Source organism: Channa argus, chromosome 14, assembly GCF_033026475.1.
Source record: "Channa argus isolate prfri chromosome 14, Channa argus male v1.0, whole genome shotgun sequence".
Classification (NCBI taxonomy): Eukaryota; Metazoa; Chordata; class Actinopteri; order Anabantiformes; family Channidae; genus Channa; species Channa argus.
The window spans coordinates 21643491-21666598 of record NC_090210.1 but is presented as its reverse complement, the minus strand read 5'-3'; the positions used below and the strand labels follow the sequence as shown (position 1 = coordinate 21666598).

Below are 23108 nucleotides of genomic sequence, written 5' to 3'. Positions count from 1 at the left end.
CTGTTGATAGAAAGCATGAACAGAAATTACTACAGCAAGTGCTAGACGTTAAAAAAGGTCATTTATTTATTTTTTTTAATTTGGTTGAAACTGAATTCCATTTATACATCGGTAAACAAGGAGAAAAACTGGAATTAGTTTGTTTTCTGGACGCTATAACCAAATCCCAGGTTGCCTTATAGTGCCCTGCGTTAAAGCACACGTGTGTCCATTTACAATGTTTAGCGTAGCACCTCCTCCAGTTTAATGGACAGAACGTTAAAAACAGCATATTATGATATTGGGAACGGAAAACTAAAGTCAAAAATTTAATAAAACCAATTCATGTGGAAAATACTGAGGTTTTACAACCGGCAGGCTGAAGACGGGGAGAAAGAGGGAAAAGGAAAACAGCAAAAGTGACAAATTAAAAAGGTTTAAGTTTGTTTTGTTTTTTTTAATAATAATCAAGACTAAAGAGCGAATATGAATTGTCAAAAAAAGAATAGCTTGTGCAAGTGACGATTGTGTTTGTAAAGTATTATGAAATAATGAAAAGCTTTTAAACACAAACTATTCAATTTTTAACTAACAATCAAACGGACATTAGTTATTATGAGCTTTAAAATGCCGGATACTTAATAACATATCCTGTAGAAATGACTCAGCAAAGTTTTTAATGAAGCAGCATGGATAGTGGTCACATTCTCCTGTGACTTCACTTATTAAAAGCTCTGCAACAAACCAGCAGCGAAGCGATTCACAACTCAAAGCGGGTGAAACAATAATCGTTCAGAGCCGCTCTCGTTCTCTGTGAAGCCAGCTCCAGTGTCGTGTAAAGAGCTTTGCTGATCCTTCGACCTTAGGTCACGTTACGGAAAATCCAAAACAACTCCCGACTGGAGTCCGTTTTATCCGAGCAAACTGAAGCTGGTTTTACGTCGGGTTGAATCTGGAGGCTTGAAGTTCAAAAAGATATAGGTCAAACCAAATGAACTCGGTGGATAAAGAGACACACATTTAAAAAGATCATTAGGCAAACGTGATATTTTGTATTGACATTGACTCCATTTTTGCTGTTGTAGCACTGCACCCAATGAGAATCAGCACTCACGTGGTACTAGATCTAACTAAGTGAGTTTAGAATCAGTTTAGAAAATTAGACTAAATATTAAATCAAATAACTATGCAGTGCTGCGTAAATTTCTCATTCTCACCGTCAGAACTCTTCTCATCACCTACAGTACATAATATAATGTTTGCTACAATGTTTGTGGACAGACCAGACATACAGTACAAACTATGTGATATTCATCATTTTAACGTTTTAACTAGTGAGCACAGTCGAGCAGTGACTTCATTTAACTACCGTTTCTTGCAATAGGCTTGTTTGCACTGGACACGGGTGAATTAAATGCATCAGTTTATTTATTTATTTATTTTTTGCTTTAATGAAAGGATGTCAGTGGAGATAAAGTGCACAAGCTTTTCATCATAACACAATACAACATGATTTCTGGGTGTGTGTTTGTACATGACACATAACATGCCATTTACTTCACACAGCCCATCTGGACAGGAAGTGAAAATTATTTTTTCCCGCGTTGAAAAGTAATGCTGGCAGTTTGAATATGGGCAAAATTGTTCCCGTTCCCCTAGTTTTTTCTTTGTCTTTGGAAGACAGTTTAAATAATATTGAAAGGGTTTTAACAGTAATGTGCCATGGAAACAGAAACTATACCAGTGTATTCATACAGCCGTATTTCTGAACTGATACATGTGTACAAATTCAGAATGGAAGCAAAATGCACACATTTTAAAAAGGAAGCAATGTAACCGTACCGTAGCTCACTGAATGTTTTTCCTGTAAATGCAGCATGAAGTGTGAGGGCACAAAATCACTGGTGTTAATGACTCTGGAGAGTGAGCAACCTTCAACAGAGAGCAACTCCCCCCCGCAAACAGGCCAAACAGTTCGACTTTAAGTTGATTTAAAAAAAAGGAATAACAACGTTACAACCTTTACATTTCGGTGCAGCTGAATTCAGTGAAAGATTTAAAAGCATCGCAAAGCTACAAAACGGGGGGTTTTACAAATGCAAAGTGGGGGGACGTTTTAAATTCGGTACAGCTTTTCTATCAGGTGGTGAGAATAAAGTGGCACTGAAACACAAAAGACAGAATAAAGATGTGGAGTCATTGTGAAGGTTTTTTCGCTTCAGAGGCACAAAGAATTAATTTCTACAGGGATATATCATCAAGTTATGTCCTTATATCAACTATTCGTGGTGACATCTGGTCTAAGCATTGCATGTAAATCATTTTATATCATATAACTGAATGGGTTTCAGTAGCAGAAGTTATTGTAAGTAACAATAGTAACTGTAGTACAATTAGTTAAATAGGTAATAATAATTAATGTTTGGTTCACAGGTCGCTTCCTCCACACCAGGCTTCACGTGGAAAGTTGCAGCCTGCACGGAAAATATCAAGGATACAATTACACCCTCTAACATTACGCCCCCGAACATTTTAACTTAATTTGCCTTCTCCTGATTTCAATCACTACAAACAGAGGAAAACAGATAACAGATTGGGCACAGCACAGGCTTTTATTATTATACGGGGTAATTTGAGAGATGACGACCGAGCTTCCTGTGAGCACCCGATTTAAAGGCTCTTAGGACGGTTGTTACACACTGCTGTCAAATACCGTCCATGCAACAGACTCCAGAACGTGAACCTTTTGTGCCCTGAGCTGAAAGAGAACATATGACAGAATCTGCCATGTTGGGAGGACCATCAGGTCTGATCCAAGCTAAATCCAAAGTTTTTACCGTTCGTCGTAAAAGCGTAAAACTCTTAAAAGCATTTACACTTGCTGTTGAAGCCCAGTGTGGAAGGCTGACTGCAACATTCACCTGACTCTGCAGGTGCTGGAACATGCTATGACTGAGTAATAATTCGGGTGTGTACATATAGATAGTAGTCAGATATTACATTCAGTATCAGTGTTCTGCTAAATCTAAAGTAGTAAACGTAGTTCAGGCCTATGTGTGGTTTATTTTGTAAAGCTTTGTATGTTTGTTGCAGTAAGTGTTGCTCAGACTCGAGTCACTTATTGTGCAGCAGTGCACAGGTGAGAGGAAATCCTGATTTAAAAAAAAACTAAAAATATTACGTTCTATCTCCAAGTTATGTCACTGCAAAATATGTTGTTGGACAGTAAAAAAAAAAAAAGTGGTGTTTTTTTTTGCAAGTTTGAACTGATTGGTTCAAACAGCTTTTATTTTAATAGACTGCTAGAGATTAAAACCAGGGTCATTACCAGTGCAAACACAGCAAGAAGTCACAAGGCTGTGGCTTGTCTTTGAGTGCGAGTCTGGGTGAAGTCTAAACTAGATTTTTAAAAAGTTTTCTTCTTTTTGTCTTGGTATTTCACGCACAGACGAAGAAGTTTTGTCAGTTTCAACTTGTGAGTTTCTTATTTCAGTCATGGAAGGACACCGACATTTTCGTCTGAAAATTACTTGAACGTGCGATAAAAATTCTACTCAAGAAACGACATACTGACCTCCGCAGTCAAGACGCTCAGAAACCGTTACTTAAAAATGCACAGGTGGTCTAGATCCCTGAATTCATGTGCCAACAAAGCAGTGGAGATTCAGCGTTTCAAAATCTGTCTCATTTTACATATCATGTGTTTGTGGAAGAGAGTTTTGTGTGTGAAAACAACTTGATCAGAAACTGGACCGAACTGACCCTTGAAGAATTTACAGCATGTGTGAGAAAAGCAAAACAGGTGACACGGGACAACCAGCAACCGACCAGTGTTTGGCGATGCCCCCCCCCCCTTCGTCCGTCCACCAACTCTCATACACAGACTCACACAAGCACACGCAGACTCAGAAACAGACAGGAGACTTTTGGTTCTACTATCACCTTCCATCTGTCAAACCCTAGGATGGTGCATTACCATGCAGACCATGCAAAAAGCAATGAAAATGTATTCATATAAAAAAATAAGTGTTACAAAATGGCATAGCAAGTATATGTATCCATTCAATCTCTTTTTTCATTTCCTGATATGCTGAACTTTGCAGTGTCTACACTAAAAATCGCATGCGTTACATGCAGTGCGGTTGGCTTTGCAGCGATAAAGCTTTTGGGTGTATATAGTATGTATATTAACGTTCTTTTTTCATTTATGTAGATTTTTGCGAAGAGTGCACTATACAGAGTTTTACTTTACAAGTGATCTGGTTTTCCCTTTTTTCGATGCCTGATCGACGCCATGGCTCTGCCTGGACAGCGCTCATTTCATGAGAGCCGCATTGGTCTCCGACCTCTCTCGTGACCTTGTAGCATCACGGCAGTTTGCACCCACATTTCCTCCAAATGGTTCGGCCCAGAGCTGTGGCTTTGGCCCAAACCGATGTGAGTTTTAGAGGCATGGGTTGGCTTTAAAGTCGCAATTCAGAGTTGTGTGGTCACACAAGCACCTCTCAAGGTGGCGTGTTCCACACAGCGTCGCCAAAACCCTCCCCCGTAGAGGAGAGCGGCAGGGCCCCCCCACTGGGTGTGAAGGGGTCCGTGTCTGTGTCTGTCTCCCCCTCCGCTAGGTAGCTTGGTCTGGGTCTCATCCAGCTGTTGTCCCCAGTCGCTATCCCCATCGACAAGTTCAAATCTGCCCCTGCTTCCCGCTCCCCAGAGATGCTAAAACCGCTGGGCGAGCGCTCCAGTTCCTCGTGGTTCACAGATAGCATGGAAAGAGGGGAGTCGCCCCCCCGCCCCCCTGTGGTCCTACCCGGCCCCACTGACAAGTCCTGCAGGGAGCTGATGGGCAACACTGTGGGACGCTCAGTGTAGGTAGGCATGGGTGCTGAACGGTAGCATTGGGGGTGTAATGGCGGGGGTTTAAGATCTGGGGCTACATGGCCTCCCCTTCCTAACCCCACACCTTCCCCTCCTTCTCTTCCACACCTACCATAATATGGATTCACCTTGCTGACAGGCACCTGGTAGGACATGTGTGGAAATGCCTCGATGTAGTTCATGAAAACCTGTCTGATCTCACCGTTCCCTGTAGGCTCACAGGTCCCCAGGGTCATCTTGGCACCGCCTGCAGAGTCCACCTGCAGGTGCTCAGTGTGCTGGATGTGCATGTCCACCAGGAAGTCCAACTTCTTCTCCATGTCCTCCACCTGGGCCAGAGACAGATTTACACAAGCGGCACAGAATGATGATCAAGTTTCCTGTGGATTTCTAGAGTGTTATTCTTGGTGCAGTGGATGTAAAATAATGAATATGTCAAAGCTACAATATGCAACTTAAGCCAGTCGTATCATGAAACTCACATTCAATGTAGCCTGCTCAGCTGAGCGATACCTCTCCCTGCTCTGAAACAGCTCTTCTTTGGCTTTTACGATCTGAACAGCCCTTAAGGTGGTTGTCCTGATAAAATTAGGATAAGAAGATCCAAAACGAAAAAATCCAGCAGAAATCATTGATGGATCAGGAGGACGAGCCTCAGTTAATATCGCTACATTGCTGATCAGTGAATCTCAGTGAATCTGGCTTCAACAACAGTATCTGAGAAAAGATGCATACTGTAGCTTTAACGCAAGTACTAAAGTACTAAACCAACAAGCTTACTATGGTAGAGTGGCTATATCTGCTGTCAGCACTGAACTAAGGCTTCTATCAAACTAAAAAGGTTAGAATGTATTTTCTTGCAAGGGTGATATTGTTAGCTCGCTGACTGAGTTTTGTGTTTTCGTACAGCTCAACTACAGTACATCAGGACAGCGATATACTTTCTTTTTACCAACTCGTAGCATAAACAGCTGTCCTGCTGGGGTCATTGTTCTCATATTTGCTTATGTACTTTGGGTATGTGTGGAGGATTTAAATTTCTCTCCACTAGGGGGTAGACTAGAGCCTTAGTGTCCTTGGGAGTTTAAGATTATGGCAGAGAAAACGGTAATTAAAAACAGAAATGGTGTTAATACGGCCTAATGAGTCATGTGCCGTGCTTCAGATCAAGCCAAGATACATGAGGTTGACATGATGTGCACGCAAACACATAGTTAAAAGCAAGTATATCATCAGCCTAATACTGTACCTTCCTCCATCTTGGATTCTCCAGCTCTCTGTACAATCAAAGGTCAGCACTGTCAAGATTGCAACGGGTCTACAGGGTAAATTTGCATATGAAATGCACCATTCTGCAATTTCACAGAAATAATTGGGTGGAGCATCAAGCTGGGATTTAGAAGTCCGCGGGATCAAATCACTATTTACGCACCAGATATGTCCCTCAGTAAGACGCTCAGGGCCAACTCCCCGTGTGACGCTTGTGGCGGCCCACTGCTCACCCAGTGGGATGGGTTGGATGCAGAGGATTAATTTTATTGCAACATGTATGCACTCATTTATTTAAAAATAAAAAAAACCTCTAGGTGGTTTTCAGCTAGGAAGTCCTGTACTAGTAGACCTGAAATGGGGGAAATTCCAATAATTTTTTAAGGGTCTTTGCAATTCCAATCCTCACCTGTCTCTCCACCCTGACAAATCTACCCATCATGCTTTGGTCTTCGACATCTGGCATGGAGGCAGCTTTGGCTAGATAGGACTCATGCCTGAAACACAGGGACACTGAGTATTTGTGGACTGTACAGACAATAATACAATACAACTTTTTTGGTCATATACTGAGTGTTTTTTCTATGAGGAGCATGACTGTACCTGGGTGATTGATTCGATGGGTAGGCAAAGGGTGTCTTCTGAGTTTTCTTGTGTTTCGGGGTGAGGGGAGGTCCAGGGGCAAGAATCATGTCGATCCTTGAAGCAAGACAAACAGGATGAGCCTGAGGAAGGGGAGATATTCACTCTATGCAAACAGAGACCCCCATCTGTGTGTGTAGTTACTGACCTTGCCTGGAGGTATTTAATTCTACAGAGCATGTCCAGGTGTCCAGCAGAGTACTGCTCGATCACGTCCTTGACATCATAAGGCCTCAGAGTTTCCTTAAACCGCTTCTTGTTCAAGAGGAATTGCATGATCCTATAAGAATTCAACAGTTAGAGTAGGTGATCTAATGTAATCAGCTGCTCAGACATCCTTCTTTTTACCGACATCCATCAGCTCCCTCGTGGGATAACCCAAGTTCTGTCCAGACCAGTTCCTGTGTCTGCTGCCAGTTGGACCTGAAAGCACCTGAAGGCAGTCTCACACATCAGCTTAAACTAACTCAAACACTGCATCCGGAGACACATAACTAGGCAGCAACTCCAGTTTAAAGGAAGCATTGCACAATCTCTGGAGCCACTTTACCGCCAGCTGCAAACCCTGCTACAAAAATCTGTCTTTGGTAAACTATCAGCAGGCCCCAACATTTGTGATGCATGTCTGATTTTAAAGGGGAAGGTGGGGGTCTGCTGTTCTGGTCAGAAACACTTTCCCTGTTTGAATCTGCGATCTTTCAGTTCTTTGACCCCCTCAACCCTGAGGCCACCCTGCCACCCGCAGAGCTCCCACTTTGGACTGACTTGAATCAGACTCCCAGAGTCGGTGGCTGCTGCTCAAGCTTCAGTGTTTGGCAGAAATTCTTGGACCTGGAAACTAAAACCCTTTGGGGCTGAGCATCCCATTCAGAGACCCATTCAGCCCCAAAATAATGGTGTGGAGGGAAGCAGCACTTTCACAGGGTTAATCACTCATCTCACAGGCCTTCACACCAGATTGAATTCCTGCATTATGTTAGCTGTGTGGCCTATAGATTTACCAGCACATTGTGAGCACGTGTGAGTTCTGCCTGCACTCTTTGGTTTCTGCAGCTCAGACCCTGGCTACTTTTTCAATACTGAAGGGACCGTGTTTACCACTGTCAAGTACAAGTGGACATCAGATGCTTGATCCCATCATTTGTCTTGGTTAACTGTTTGTGATCATCTCCTGAACAGCCCATTTTTGTCAGTTATATCCAAAAATGGGCCATTTTTTTTTTTAATGGGTTAACTGTCCAGTTAACTTAAAAAGTAACCAACCAATTCAAATCAAATTGCGAGTGGATTCAGAACATTTTCGATTACAGAAAGAAAGGAATCATTTACAACTGTGCTATGTGTTTTCATTTGTTTTCAATCCCTACATCATTATCTGCTTTGATGATCCTTTGATGATCCTATTCAGGGTTGCAGGAGCACTGTAGCCACTTCTACATGTAGCTGCAGGGTAAATCCTTCTCTCTTAATATTATTATTATTATTATTAATATTTATAATAATAATAATAATAATAATAATAATAATAATAATAATAATAATAAATTGGAAGTATCTGTAGAGGTGTGCATGTGCCCTCAGATTAGTTTAATACTGAATTACTTTGGCAAGTTCCTCAATGGCTGTTTGTGCTGATGCACAATGATGCATTTGTATTATTTTGTCCAAAGGAAAGAAAATATCCAAACAGCAGCAGAAATATCTTGACCAGGAAAACCAAATGTCCCTGTGCTGTGACCATAAAATAAAATATTATAACAGTGACATCATGAAATGCATCAAACAACATTTTCGTTTCGTTTAGACTTTGAAGGACCATTGATAAAATGAACATTTCAAGGCTCTGACCTGACTGCTCTGATAACCAGTTTCAGTGCGGGGATCATCTCCTCCAGGAGGATTTCAGGAGGGAAGCCCCGCTCCTCTAAGGCTGGATCTGCCAGAGCCCCAGCATCTTAAGGAAACACAAGACATGAAAACACCACCGACGTGCTGTTGAGTAGCAAAGATCATTTTTAATAAAGTTTTTTGGCTTATTCTTTTCCTCCATGAAGTACCTTCTGAGCTCTGGCGGAGTGTGTTGGCCTTCATGCGGAAGGCAGTGCGGAAGCGTTCCCGGTTACTAAAGCCAGCAGGTTTAGGCTCTTTGGAGGGACTTTCCTCAATGGACTCAGCGTTACCAATGAGCTTCCTGCCTGCCCCGACCGACAGTCTTGCATTGGGAAGGCGAACACGCTCAAGTAAACTCAGTTTTTGGCTGTGGTGGAGGACAAAGGAGATACAGTGTGCAGTAAGACTAAAATGAAGTTGTCAAATTATTGTTAGCTCAACATCCACATTTGATAACAGCACAAAGCCTCCAGAACAAGTCAAAATCAGTGTCTTTCATCTCGGATTTATTCCCAGTCGGACTTTTATGTGAAACGTGGTTTGCAGAAAATTTCTTGACGCTGTGACTAACTTTAGATTTTGATATAACAGAGGCTCTGTCAATGTCTGTTCCACAATCTGTTAGTAACAAAAGTTGAATCACGAGTGCATGCGAAATTAAAAAGGTCAAAATGTCAACGTAGAGTGAAAATACACCGGGGCTAAAAATGTTGCGTGTTACTCAGCCATAATTACTAAAACACACATCTGATTAAGAATCTCCAACACTACTTTATCACTGAAACCTGTAACATTCTTAATTCCACATGCACTGTAGATGTCCTTTGGGCTCTAAACATTTAAGCACACTTTATAGTTTCTGCATCTGCATAGCTACAGCTTCTGTGTGAGGCAGTGGCCTGTTCAGACCACACAGTTCAAAACCTTTAATGCTTTGCCTATAGATGCAACACATCTGCCTATGCAGACACCCAGGTATTGAAATTGTCTATCGATTTCGAGGTCATCATTAATTCTGTTTATACTCACCTACTGATGTCTGCAAAATCTAGGCCTTGGCAGGTTTTAAGCATCCCTGCAGCTGTAATTATCCCTGAGTGGGGGGGGAATTTTGGATTGCTTCATGTGGGATTCCTTAACGTTACAAGTTTTCAGCAGGATAGACGCAGAGTTTGAGGTCACATCCCATGAGTTTTTGCAAATGTCAACCTTCGGGAAATTATGGCGGCACCAGTGAAAAGGAACTGAACTTAGAGGCACCTGATTCCAACAGACTGGAATACAGAACAAAAAATTGGCTCTTGACCCCCTGTGTGGTACGAACAAAGCGATGCAGCAGCCATTTGTCCAATACAGCTCCACCTTTACTAAGGTCTGTCATCATGACAATTAAAAGTCTTTTGGGCAATTTCTTCGGGGATTGGTTAACAATAAGTTATCGGCTTTTTCTAAATAAATAAAACCTCAATTCTTGGCTAGAACTTTCCTTAAATATTTGCACACACACACACACACACATTACACTTCATGGTCTGCTGCCCCCAAAGCAACAACGCCACTCTTCTGGCAGAAAGAAGCTTCCAAAAAAAAAGCTGCAAGGAGATTGGTCTCCTTTACTGTCAAGTGGCTGACAATATTTGGCAGCACAAAGACCAGAGCTCCCCGGGTAAAATAAGACTCCTGTGTGCCTTGGAATAAGCAGAGTGGTGGGGTAACTGGAGCCGCCGACAGCCTCTAAAACGTGGAGCGTTCTCAGTGACTTTGCTCCCACAGCCGGCACACAATATGAGCCTCTATGTGGCCTCGGGGCAGAATAGAGACAGCAGATTACGGCGCTGAGAGGCTGCAGAATAGGAAGCTTTAACGGCAAACACAATCTCTTTCTGACTACTCCTCAGCAGAATAAAAGGAAGAAAATTAGATGTGATTATCATGTGGCCCTCCATAAATGAGGCAACACAACAGAAATAAGTAATGCTCTTATCTCCCACAGCTCTGTTTTCCAGTAACACACACAGACACACACAAACACACACTTTGGTCACTGCACCTGTACAACCCTGACAATAATAAATGACGAGGTGCAGTGAGGGTGGCTGAATATGTCTGCTCACTATGACGCACAACAACAGTAAAGAGTGTGTAAAATGAAGCATAAAGGTGTTTTAAAAGATTGACATCATCAGCAGAACAAGAGCAAGGTACACACACACACACACACACACACACACACACACTCTCAGACGGGATGTAATTTTCTCTCACTGTCGTGTTGAATGGGCCACACAGTACCACTGGATAACCCCGATAAAAGCTCTAATAATCACTCAGAGGGAGCGAAACACGCTCGCACGGAGCGAGCGGCTTATCGCCCCCTTGTTGGACATGGTGATGCTGTTGTCGTCTCTGGCTGGCGTCCACCCCTTCGCTCAGTGGAACAAGATAATGTCAGGCTGCTAATTTCCCAGCCACTGATCCTGCAAAGCACTTCGAACTTGCTCTCTCGGTCCGTCATTATTTTCTCACTTTGTTTCTACCACTCTCCATCCTTAAGTGAGCCTCTTTATGCTTATCCCCCCCCCGCCAGTTTCCCCCTTTAGTGCCTCCCCATTTCCCTACCACTGTTATCTTTTTCCTTTCTTTCAGGGTTTCCAATCATCTCCACGCTGAATAGTACAAGCAACTAGATACTGTAGGTTCAGTACTTCACAGTGGGCTTTGTATGTAGCATGAACTTTGGTATTGTACAGCTCGGAAAATTCACTAAACTCCCCTTTAAAGTTTGAAAATGATGTGCATCATTGGAGACCGGTAGATTTTCCTTGGGCAATTAGGGTGACGTGACCCTTTAAGTCAAGCCTAAAACAAAGCAGGTGTCTAAAGTAAGTGAACTGAACTGCCCTCCTCTCTATCTGCATGTATATCAGGGCTTCTGTTGTTGGAGCTCAGCAGCTTTTAGGAGCAGTAATCAGATCATGCATGTAAAACGCTGTGCTGCTATGAGCCTGTAATGCTACTTTTTACAGTTTCAATTATTTATGTTGTTGGTACAAGTTGTATTTTGCTGCACAAACTACATACATGCAATGCATACGGTATCAAGGCAAAGTAAAAAAGGCCTGCCAACATTTTTTGCCATATTATGCATCATTTCATGTTTAGAATTTTCTTCTAGGGTTCTACTGAAATAGCTGTGAATGATTTACAATTCAAAATCTGCTTATTTTAACTATGAGGTTTATGCAGTACTCAGGCCTCAGCTCAGTGCGAAACAGTTTCTTTTAGCTCTTGTCTCTTTAAGGCCCCCCAACCCAAGTCCACTATGTTCTAATTTGAGGAAGGCTTCAAATGGAGCTTCATTTATGAATGATGTAGAGTTTATACAAACCCATCACAGTGTCTCGTAGTTGTTGGAAAGGCTCAGAGACGTCTCTTATCAATTTAGACACAAAATTTAGTTGTGTGTGATTTCGTCTACATACATTCAGATAAAATTTTGAAACTTCAGCATTTAATATTTAATATAAACCATCATCACAACAGTTGAAGCACTAGCCTAAGTTGCACAGCGTTATCAGTCCAGGCTGCTCTGTCCAGCCCTTCCTTACCTTAGCTTTGCCTCACTCTTTACACACACACACACACACACAGAGCTAGTTGTCATGGAGTCATCATAAAGAAGAAGCTGCAAAAGTCCCTACTCAAGCAAAAAATCATTTACATGTTATGACTGTTTAGACCCTCACTCAAAAACCTTTAAAGGCAAAGATGTCTGATGCTCATGGAGTCTGTGTCACAGAAGTCTTTGATGGCAACTTTGCACATGAGGTTATGGAGCATATTTCCTCATATTTCCATTTCCTCTTTAAAGAAATGTGAAAAGGTGGCTGTTGATACTGCAGATGGCAGAATGTCAAGTGCAGTCATGAAGACTGTGGATCAACCTCGTTCTCAAGTCAAACATCCCCAGCCAGTCCTTCACGTTGAAACCCATTAGTGTCGCTTCACTCAATGACGAAAAGGGAAAACTCGTCAAACCCTAAGACCCCATCTCGGGCCCTAATTACTCGATCTAAACTGTCATTTATAATTGAATCCTAACTAATGGGCTCACTAATAGGTTTCTAAAGTCTTTCAGCCCGAATGTAATCAAAGCAGCTGATGTGGGAGGCAGCGCTATTAAAATGTTGGATATAAGTTTTATATCATGATCCACATATTTATCACAGTCATTAGTGCAAAGACTTATGCGAGTTCTGAATTAATATAGAAAGCTATTTCAAAGCGAGGAGGAGGGGGATATTCTAGGAAACAGTCATTAGTCCTTCCTGCATGCACGGCTAATTAAAGCACCGTCAGAGGTCCTCTACTCGGCCCACAGCTCCGTGTGATTTACAGCATCTCTACTGGAGATGAAACAATAGTGACCTACCTTGCTATGGCCTCCAAGTGTTCCTTCCTTTGGACGGGGACAGAGAAAAAGAACAAAGTTAACAAAAGGCTGTTGGCATCTTCCAAAAAGTCACAAGACAAACATCATAAACCTTATTAGATACACTTCCCATGTGCTTAATAGCTAGTTCCGCTTTGGACTTTTACTTGAATTTTATTCCTTTCGAGCCAATTTAAAGTCGACTTACTCTGACTTATGTTTGGGATCATTGTCTTGCTGAATAACCCAGTTAAACCTGAGCTTCGACTCACAGACCTATGATCCAACAGTCTCCTTTAGGTAATATTCACGTTTCCCCTCAGTTATGACCAGTGGCCTTGGCCTTAAAGCAGCAAAGCATTTCCACACCATCACACTACCACCACCACTCTTGACCGTAGGTATTGTAATCTTGTTGTGGAGTCGATTGTTTAGTTTACAAATGTAACCATTCCCAGACTGATCCATTTCAGCTTAGATGTAAACAATGAGCGGGTGAATACTTATCCCCACAGGACCAGTTGGTATCATATAACATTTATGCTTTATTATGTTTGTTTCGGTTGCATTTGATTTGATTGTTTCAGCGTATGTTTAGGGTCTAAAACACTTTATTGTAAGACACAAAGAGACAAAATGTGGATGGCGTGATTATCTGAATTATTAAACCTGTACACGGAGGAAATATTAATTCACCACTTCCCTGCTGTGTTACCTGAATGACTGCTCAGATTTCTATTTTTTACAGTGTTCAACTATGAGTTTTTAAACCATGAAAATTGTCAAAATTTTAATGAATATTCCACTTTCCTACAGCCTATGAAAACAATTTATACTGTAGATACTTTAAAATATATACCAAATGCAATGTCTATGAACGCGTCATCAAACCAAGAGATCCTAACCCGCACGACTTGTCTGCCTTGACGTACGTATTTCAGCTTTTTCCAAGTGTGATTATGAATATGAAGTATGATAATCCACAGTAAATTGAGCTTTTCTTTATGATCCCGTCTGTGACATCGGTTATATCAGATATACCTACTGTTCAAGATAAACATGCAAACTACGGAAAATAGAAAAATTTGAACACAAATCATGACACAAAAAATAAAAACAAAACATACCACACATGTACATGTTTGAGTATTTATGACAGACAGGAACACGCACAGTAAGCATTTTTCTTTTTCTTTTATACAGTTCGTGTCACTCACCTGAAACAGGGAAGAGAGATGATCGTTTCATAAAATCTCCACGTGGCTATAAGGTCTTCCCTGATTGGATTGGTGGAATAATATCGCCAGGCAGACTTTAAATAAGGACAGTGACAGGATAGAAAAGAGTAGCTCAGTTAAAATAGGTGCTTTGATTTACCTTTAGGACTCAATACTGTTTTTTTCAGCAGTAACACCTAACATAATTATATATTATATTAAATATAATAACAAGTTGGCTGATGTCAGCAGGCATTTCACCTGGATAAGCCCGGCAGCTGGATGTCTACGTTTCTCAAAGTGCTTCTGTCTGTGCTGCTCCTGGACCTTCAGGGCCAAGCCTGAACCCAGGATGCCCTGTAAGTCACAACACAAACCTGTGAGGCAGATTGTCTCTAGCCCATTCAGTCGAAAAAGACTTTACGGTTTCATGTGCCACGCGTCACAAATTAAGCTTCTCATGGCCTTATCTGTTAAGGTGTAAGGTATCGGTTTTCACGTTAAAAGGTCAGAATAGTCGGGATTCTATGGCAGATATTTGCTGCTTCCAGCAAGTACAGGATGTGCTGAACAGGCTGAAAAAAAAAAAAAACAGGCAAGGAAAATAAACACAATCTAGCTAATCTTTTCACAGCCATTGAAAAATATCCACTTAATGGGACTAATTGAAGGTCTTCAGACAAACCTTGAAGGGCTGCATTAACAGAAGGAATGAGTGCAACAAGCAAAGCTGCAGTTAAAGTATTTATACAGGGGATCTGACTATTTTAAGACAGACTTGAGATTGTGAACCTATCCCTCACAGAACATAATATACTGAGCACACTATATACACAGGAGTGTGTACCCACTGCAGGCAAAGCGAAGAAGGACACTCCTATCAGAACAAAAGTGCCAGCTAACAGTCTCCCAGCCCAGGTCTTTGGGGTTTTGTCCCCATAGCCGATGGTGGTCAGAGTGATCTGCAAAAAAAAAAAAGAAATAAAATGTTTGTTGTTTTTGACTTTTCTTTTAAGGTTTCTGAGTTTTGGACAGAAATAGACACTTTAAATTGACTTTTTCCATCTGTGCCACAACATCCATATTCTCAGTGTGCAAGCCTCTTTAATAATCTACAGCCTTTCCGTTGAAATACTCAGCCGTGGTCCCTGCTCTGTGACCTTCCTATTGATCCACTAAGGCAGGTCAGTGTTTCACAGTACGTCATCTACAACAAGCAGCCAGTGACGATTGATCACCCTGCTGGAGGTTATTTTAGTGAGGCAGATGCTTCCTGTCACAGAACTTGAACTCTACCCTTCTGGTTGAAGGGCAGTATGTCTAATGAGGTCATCCTGCTGGAAAAAAAAACTGCATCAGTGCTTCCCTCACTCGAAGGCATTCATTAGAGCACGACGGTCCGCCAACACTGAACAGTTGTCAACAAAGCTACCGGATCGCTAACAGTTGTGGATTTGGTCTTTTCAAATTGCATAAAGCCACTGAATTTGAGGTTTTTCAGCAGATGACTTTGAAGTTGTAAATGTTGGAGCTTTCTGATGACGAACAAAGGCAGCAGATTATTGTTGGCTAAAAGCTAATATTTGTTTTTTTTTTGGCAGGAATCCTAGATTTAGATCATGACCAAAGAATTATGAGTTGATCATCTGTCCACCAACACTGAGCCAAATCCACCCTAAACTGTGAAGATGCCCAAATGACAGATACAGTTAACTGAAAAACTTTGCATCCCCTAACCTTAAATGGCAAAAAGTAAAATATTCTTTTTTTGCCATCAATAATATACATAACATACAACATAAGGGCTTTAAATATTTTCAAACCTTTTAATCAGTAAACCTGATTAAATCCTGCAAATGTGATGAAATCATATTTTTTCCTAGTGCAGTTTTAGCAGATTTAGGTTTTTGTTTAAATTAATCTGGATCAAAAGATGTTTCAGCCATCAAGTGAACAGTATCCCCCAGTAATCCCCCCAACTTTAATTTGGTCACTTAATGAAATTGTCTTGATATGTTTTTAATGTACAAACTGAATAAATGACCAGTTAAGTACATTTTCAGAAATAATACATGAAATCAGTCCATCAGCAAAAGGAAATTGGAGGCGTTGGGAAAGAAAATGCTAATAAGAAACACTATTTAGAAAAAGAAGCTGTGCATAAAGGAGGCCGACGAAGTGTAGTGAAAGTAGTAAGACTGTCAGGACAAGCAAAGACTGGCCTTGTTTCAGTGGGACTTGGCCAAGAGACAAGTTTTGATTGTCTAACCAATCGTAGTTTGTGGTCTGTGTACTCAGGATTGCAGTACGAGTGACGCTTTGAAGGAATGAACTGTCGCGGATTATAGATTCCCCAAAATTTCCAGAAAACTAATGTACAGCATATGACGTATCGAACATACCAGCCCCCACCACAGAGCGTCGGCGTAGGTGTCAAAGTCCTGCGGTTTGGTCTGAGCCGTGGGGTTTTCATCGCTGGACATTTCCATGGAGGCGTCGTCCTTCTCCACCAGGTAGACCAGGAAAGACGCTAGGATCAGAGACAGGAAGCCGATGTACCAGGCCGTGATCAGCTCCTGCAACACATGACTGAAAGTTAGTCCACCGACATTAGGAGTATCTGTAGGTACATTTCTCCAAGGTTCATTTGTGTAAAATGTGTACTTCTCAGAATATCACCGTCTCCAGTCCAAGGTGTGCGCTGGAGGAGGTAATAACAACTACAGTTTTATAATCTGCATGGTTTTATTGAACGAACAAACTCAGACGAGCACGATGAGTAACTCAGTCCCAATCAACATTATAGGTTACAGCAACAGTCACAGCACAAACCTAAACACACATGTAGTAGATCAATTAAGCGCTGAGAGGAATCAATTCATCCTCTGTAAGAACCAGCATAAACTGATGAGACTTGCTTCCCTGTCAAGGACTCTCTTAAAGAGCTTCTAGGAATCTTAAGTGCATTTTCCCCCCTCAATATGATACCTGTTGGCAATAGAGTTTAAAAGTTCACTAGAGTCTCAAAAGACTCCAAATGACCCTCCTCAAACCTCAAGCCCTTTTCAAACACTCCCGTTTGCAGGCACATCAGGTCCTACCTTACTATGGGCGTAGATGGCGGAGCCAAGCAGTTTCCAGGTCCCTCCTCTCCGGTCCATGCGTAGCATCCGCAGGATCTGCAGGAAGCGCAAACTGCGCAGGGATGTGGCCAACACATTGCCCTGGTTCCGCACCGCCACCACCGGCACCGAGGCAATCAGCACGAAGATGTCTGAGGCAGAACGAGCAGACAGCAGAGAATCTTTCGTAACCTCTTCTTAATGTGGCTCATCATTAATGAGCCTGACCCGAGATGGTTATTAAGTCCTTCTAAGTTAGAAAATAATGAATGAGTTTGGCAGAGCTGCACATTTAGCCCCTGACAAGAGCTGGTTGAACATTAGGACTGTAACTGTTGAAACACTGTTAAAAAGAGCAGCTCGGTGCATGTTTTAAAGCTCCCGTGCGTCTCTGCGTTGCAGCCCAGTTTTCTCTTCATCTGTTCATCATTGTACCATTAGTGTTGGAATTTCTACTAAAGCCAAAAGAGCTATGAAAGAAATCTCCCCTGTCCACTGGTTTGTATGGCACATACTACATAGGCCTAAGCAGAACATAATGCTAACGCCAGTGGCTAGAACCTGATCTCTGCAGGTCCTGCTGTAGTTTTATTTCCAGTGCTCACAATGTTGTCTTTCTACCTCCATACCTAAAATACACAGGGGTTTGCGAGCAAACTTCAGCCTCCCCCTCCACCCTTTGTAGCGACAGCAGCATCCTGCGGCCCAGATCCTCAGTGCAAACTCTGCTCCGAAAATGAAGATGGTGAACGTTTCCTGCACGGGAAATAGAAGGATGATGTTGGTGTTAGGTCACGTAATAACTCAGTGTAGAAAGATTTTTCCTTCTATTAATTGTCACTGAACGTTTAAATTAATAGTTGTAATTTTTTACCTAGATTTACTGCTTTATGTTGTATAGTCATCAAGTTGTATTCTTCATTTTAATGGATTTGTCTATATTCTTCGCAGTTTAATATCCAGCACTTCAATTATGCTTGTTAATACAATTTGAGTCATGCTCCTCCCACTTTGACAAGTTTTTACATGATGTAATTAAAGTACAGAAAGAATTTGTGTGGCAGGTTTTTGTCATAGGACATTAAATGGTTACATCGCAGAGTGGAACTGACGAAAAGCTGTGAGACAGTTTTTCTGTTCTAGCGTTGCTACATAAGTGTTGAGTTTAAGAAACGTGTGTCAGAAGATGCAGACGACGTGAGTCCTTTGTAACAAGAGGGGGAAATTAAAGGCAAAGCAGGTGTTCAGATATTAAAGCTCTTTACAAAAAACTAACAGACAGGGTTCAACAAAACAGAAGCCCTTAGTTATCTTACCAATATAACCAGCCAGTGTGCAGACACCTTCTCATGCTCCTTAAATGTTGTAAGTATGGCCAGAATCAAACAACACAGAACGATTAAAAACCTGCAAAGACACAAAACAAAAAAAAAAATCCAGTATTATACCAAAAGCTGCTCACATGTTCATATGTTTGTTCTAATCTTCCACCATAAGGCAGTGCTTTAACTTTACCACTAGAGAGAGCTACATCTCTGTTATGAAGTTTACACCAGACAGAGAGATTCAGTGAAACAAAAATCTATATTTAAAATCAACATTGTTTACAACAAAAGGCCTGAGCACAGATGCATTAGAGTGAAAATTATAAATCACTTTAGTCACTGGTTTCATGTATCCAGACCTCAATGAATTTGAATCATTAAAACCAAAAGAAAACATTATAGTGAAACATTTTTTTTTTAAAAAACTCTGATGCAAATCACTATAGCTGAGAAAATGAAATGATCAGAAGTACTTCATGTGAAATGACATTTAAAAAAAAAACGTGACCCTTGTTGAAAAAAACTGCTGGTTTAACTGGGGCAATGGAAAAATGAGGAGCATCATATTAGTTGATCTGTTATTGACCATGAGGCACATTTGTAGCCTGGTTTCACATTCTGCAAACGGTACATTGGGTTTTTACTCACATTTGTGCATTTTGAAATAATCTCTCTCTCACTATCTCAACACCTGTTCCAGAGTTGGGTTAGATTGAAAAGTTGGTTTAGATTTTTTTGGGAGTGTTAAACTCTAGGTTGAAGTAAGTTTAGGGACTGATGTCAACACTAATCATCATAATTTAAGTAATACTCCATACAGTATTTTTTTTTTTTTTACAGAGTTTCCATCGTGACATGGTTCCGATGAAGAGCTTTTTAGCTCAAACAATGCATGCTGGGAAGTCTGTGAGTGGATTTTTTTTATAACTTAATTTAACGAACCATACGTAATTTAGGAAGCTCAGTCAGTCAACTCATAATTTCAAGTTTAATAAACCTAAAAAACAGTTTCATTATTTCGCTACTTTCCTGTTCGAGGTTTAGTGAAAATTTAACTTCCCATTTCTCGGTAAATGTGTCACGTGAGGCTGAAATGCCAGAATGGCAACGTAGGTAAAAACTCTGTTGGAGACCTCGTGTTGGGTTCCAAATTCAACAAAAAAAGTCATAGGACAACAGAAATGTGTCATCTGTTCTTCTGGCAGCTACAGCATGATACAGTTGAGTGGTGACCTGTGTAACTATGACGATCTTTGTTCTAAGTTATCGTCAGAGTGTGTAATTTGTTCTCTATAGATTACTTTTCATGTTCTTTCTCTGTGCCCTACCAACCCAAATATTCACTTTCACACAGCTTAATCCGGGATTTAAAAAAAGATGAATGATCCACACAAGCTTCTTAGCTAAACATCTGTACTGGACACACACGATTATTTAAATTTCCTTGTACACTGGAACACATCCTGGCTCTATTTCAGATTCAGGTTCTGGGTTAACCACCACGCTATAATACACTAACACGGAATCACTTTAAATCAATTCAAGCAGCTGCAGAACCGCACAGCAACATAATTACATGTAGCCAGCACAGTGACTAATGTTCCCCACCGTCACCTCAGTGGAAAAAGTGATTCCCTTTTTTATTTTCAGCTCATTCAGCAGCACTACACTCGCTACATGCTTTACAATACTTTGATTTTAGTGCTTTACATAAGCCCGTTTTTGTCTGGCTGAGGTTTTACAGTTTGCTATGGCAACTCCGCAGACTATTTTGCCCTGGTACCTGCCTCTCAGGCCTGTACAGACTCTTCTACAAAATACAACATCATCATGCTGCATTTAGCAGAAATTGGTTCTACCAGACAATGAGAGGCACGATTTATTGCTGGTAAATATTTAAGATGAAATAGAAAATGTGTGTTTCTGTGGGAGAACACAGTGATGAGGTGTTTCGCCTCAGGAACTGTGAGTTTGGTTCAAATTGTGAACAAAGATGTTGACGCATAAAAGCAGAACCAAAGTAGAAATTTAATAATAATTTCTAAATCTTACAGATCAGAACAATTTGCTTACTTTAAGTTGAGCTTTCAAACGACAAGCTACTGTTGCAAACCTCAAAGTGGTTCACGGCGACTCAGATAAAAAGCAGGTCTATGGGCTGTTTTTATGTAATGGTGATTTTCCCCCCCAAGTTTTCCTCTGCAGGGGAAGCTGATGCACTTGGTTGACCTCATCTTTGGGGAATTAAGGACCGAATCTCAAATCATAAGGGCTAATTATCTTAGATTTTCAGGCTGTGTAATTAGGGTCATTTCAAAGGAAATGAGGTTCAGTAACGCCTCTCTGCCTCTAATGGACAGAGAGATGAGTGGAAGACAAATATGGCTGCCAAAGTCATTCTTCAATAAAGCCAGTGTGCTTTTCAACTGAGACTGAAGACGCAAGCAATCTGATAAAGGCTACAGCACTATAAACAGAAAAAACCTGTGAAGTTTTACTTAGTAGTAAAAAAGACAAATTAGTAAAAGTAAAAAATATATATCAGGATGAAAGATGACAGAGGGTAACATGAAGAAGATACAACTACTTTAAAGAGGACGAAAAGGACGGAGGTTTTGCAGAAGGAACCAATGAAAGAACTGGAAGGAATCAAAAGGGAGGATGATCTACAAAGAAGTAGGACAGACAAATGGACAGAAAGGGTGAAGGTGAAAAGGAAATTACTGCACTAAAGACAGAAAAATGAAAAGAAATGAAAACACTAAAGACAGACATCTAAAACATGTAAGTACCTTTTAAAATACCTTTGAAGATAAGTTTGATTGATGCCTGTCTTAAAGCAAAATTCTGAGTCCAGAAAAATATTAGCTCTATATTTAAAACGTATTAAAGAACAGAAAAAGATGACAAATCAACAGACAATACATAACAATAAAGTGTCAACTAGGAATGTGGCTCCAATAATGTAGATGTGAGAAAGTAAAAAAGAAACCGTGAACTAGACAACGGAGCTACACGAACTTCTACTTCAGGGACAAAGGACATTGTTTCCTGACCCATGATTGCTAAGGGGCACGGCTCACTCATCAATCAATTCCACTGCTCTGACACTGTACACATTCATCAATCAGCTGGGACGAGCTGTCAGACAGCGTTGTGGCCTGTTTCAAAGTCATTAACAGCAAAATGGTGCGATGATGAAAATAAATAAAATAAATAAAATAAATATCACACTATCAAGCGTCCCGCCGAGGAAGCTCGCGCTCATTCGTAGCTTTTTAACGAGCAAGCATTCGTGTTCGTTTACTGGAACCCAGACTTATTGACCCAATTCCAGAGTCGTCCATAGGGAGTAAGCTTCACTACAAGTCTCTGAGTCCCAGTAAACGGGACTGTGTGGGAATTTTATGAATCTTCTTCACAATGTGGGGGAAGGGAAAGGAAATGGGGTTTGATTGGTTTAGGGTTTTCTTTTGTCATTACAGGCCTTTAAACATTCCGGTTTCAGTCTTTCAGTTTGCGAAGGCCAAGGCCTCGTGACTTCCTGTTAGTGATCGTGACCGACTACAGCTGGCGGCCTCTCTGTGCTTCAACACACATTACAGTGGGAAAGTCCAAGTAGCTTAGTGTAGATCAAACATGGGAAGTCGGGAAGGTCTGCACATCTCAAGATCATTACTTCAAACAATTCCACAAACTAATGGGAGTTGAAGCCATTTTCAGTTTCAGCACAGCTCGGTCCAAAATAAGGTAAATGAGAGCTCTCTTAAAAATGTTGGGGTTTTTTTTTTTAGATGACTTTGCTAAATCAGTACCGATTCATCACAAAATGCTTGGATTGCTCAAAAGCCTGATCCTCATTCATATATTGGCAGGAAAGACAAAAAAAAAATCCTCTAGCACCCTGACCGTCTCGTGGGCGGAGGGGTGGCTCCCCATTTCCTGATGTTTCTACAAATAACTGGTGTCCTGAACAGTTGTGTTTGGTTGGGGTCAAATGAACAATGGACCAACAAAGAGCCCGACTGCGTCTCAGTGGGTCTCACCTGCCACAGGCTGTAACTTGTCACCTGTTCACCCCTCAGGCTGGGGAAGCCATTACTGCCTCGGCAGGACGGCGTGTAAGCAATCAGCGTCAGCTGGTCTATGGCGCTGTACGGGCACAAAGCCAAAATATTTGGCTTTGTAGTGTTTTATTTATGCTCCAAAACCAAATCAGAAATCGATTAAATTACCTGAGTAGGGGGATGACCCTCCCACACAAACCTTTAGAGGGGAATATCTCTACATTGCCATCAGTGCTGTTCAATGAGTCACTTCAGTGGAGGCATCTACAACACATATCCGTAATACAATA

The 23108-nt window shown here is 41.2% G+C and overlaps 1 protein-coding gene across 1 annotated transcript in view; it reads right to left on the bottom strand.

Annotated features, from left to right (window-relative positions):
* Window positions 1–3828: 3828 nt before the first annotated feature.
* kcnq3 (potassium voltage-gated channel, KQT-like subfamily, member 3) overlaps window positions 3829–23108 on the bottom strand; it is a 72663-nt gene continuing 53383 nt past the window's right edge. Inside the window, exons 3-16 of the mRNA XM_067529150.1 lie at window positions 18743–18833; window positions 18056–18182; window positions 17406–17578; window positions 16707–16880; window positions 15156–15266; window positions 14566–14661; window positions 14305–14399; window positions 13088–13114; window positions 8823–9022; window positions 8614–8719; window positions 6914–7045; window positions 6727–6822; window positions 6533–6620; window positions 3829–5183 (exon numbers count right to left, since the gene is read on the bottom strand). Coding sequence (XP_067385251.1) covers window positions 4485–5183; window positions 6533–6620; window positions 6727–6822; window positions 6914–7045; window positions 8614–8719; window positions 8823–9022; window positions 13088–13114; window positions 14305–14399; window positions 14566–14661; window positions 15156–15266; window positions 16707–16880; window positions 17406–17578; window positions 18056–18182; window positions 18743–18833 — 2215 coding nt within the window. The 3' untranslated portion in view covers window positions 3829–4484. The remainder of the gene's footprint in view (window positions 5184–6532; window positions 6621–6726; window positions 6823–6913; window positions 7046–8613; window positions 8720–8822; window positions 9023–13087; window positions 13115–14304; window positions 14400–14565; window positions 14662–15155; window positions 15267–16706; window positions 16881–17405; window positions 17579–18055; window positions 18183–18742; window positions 18834–23108) is intronic.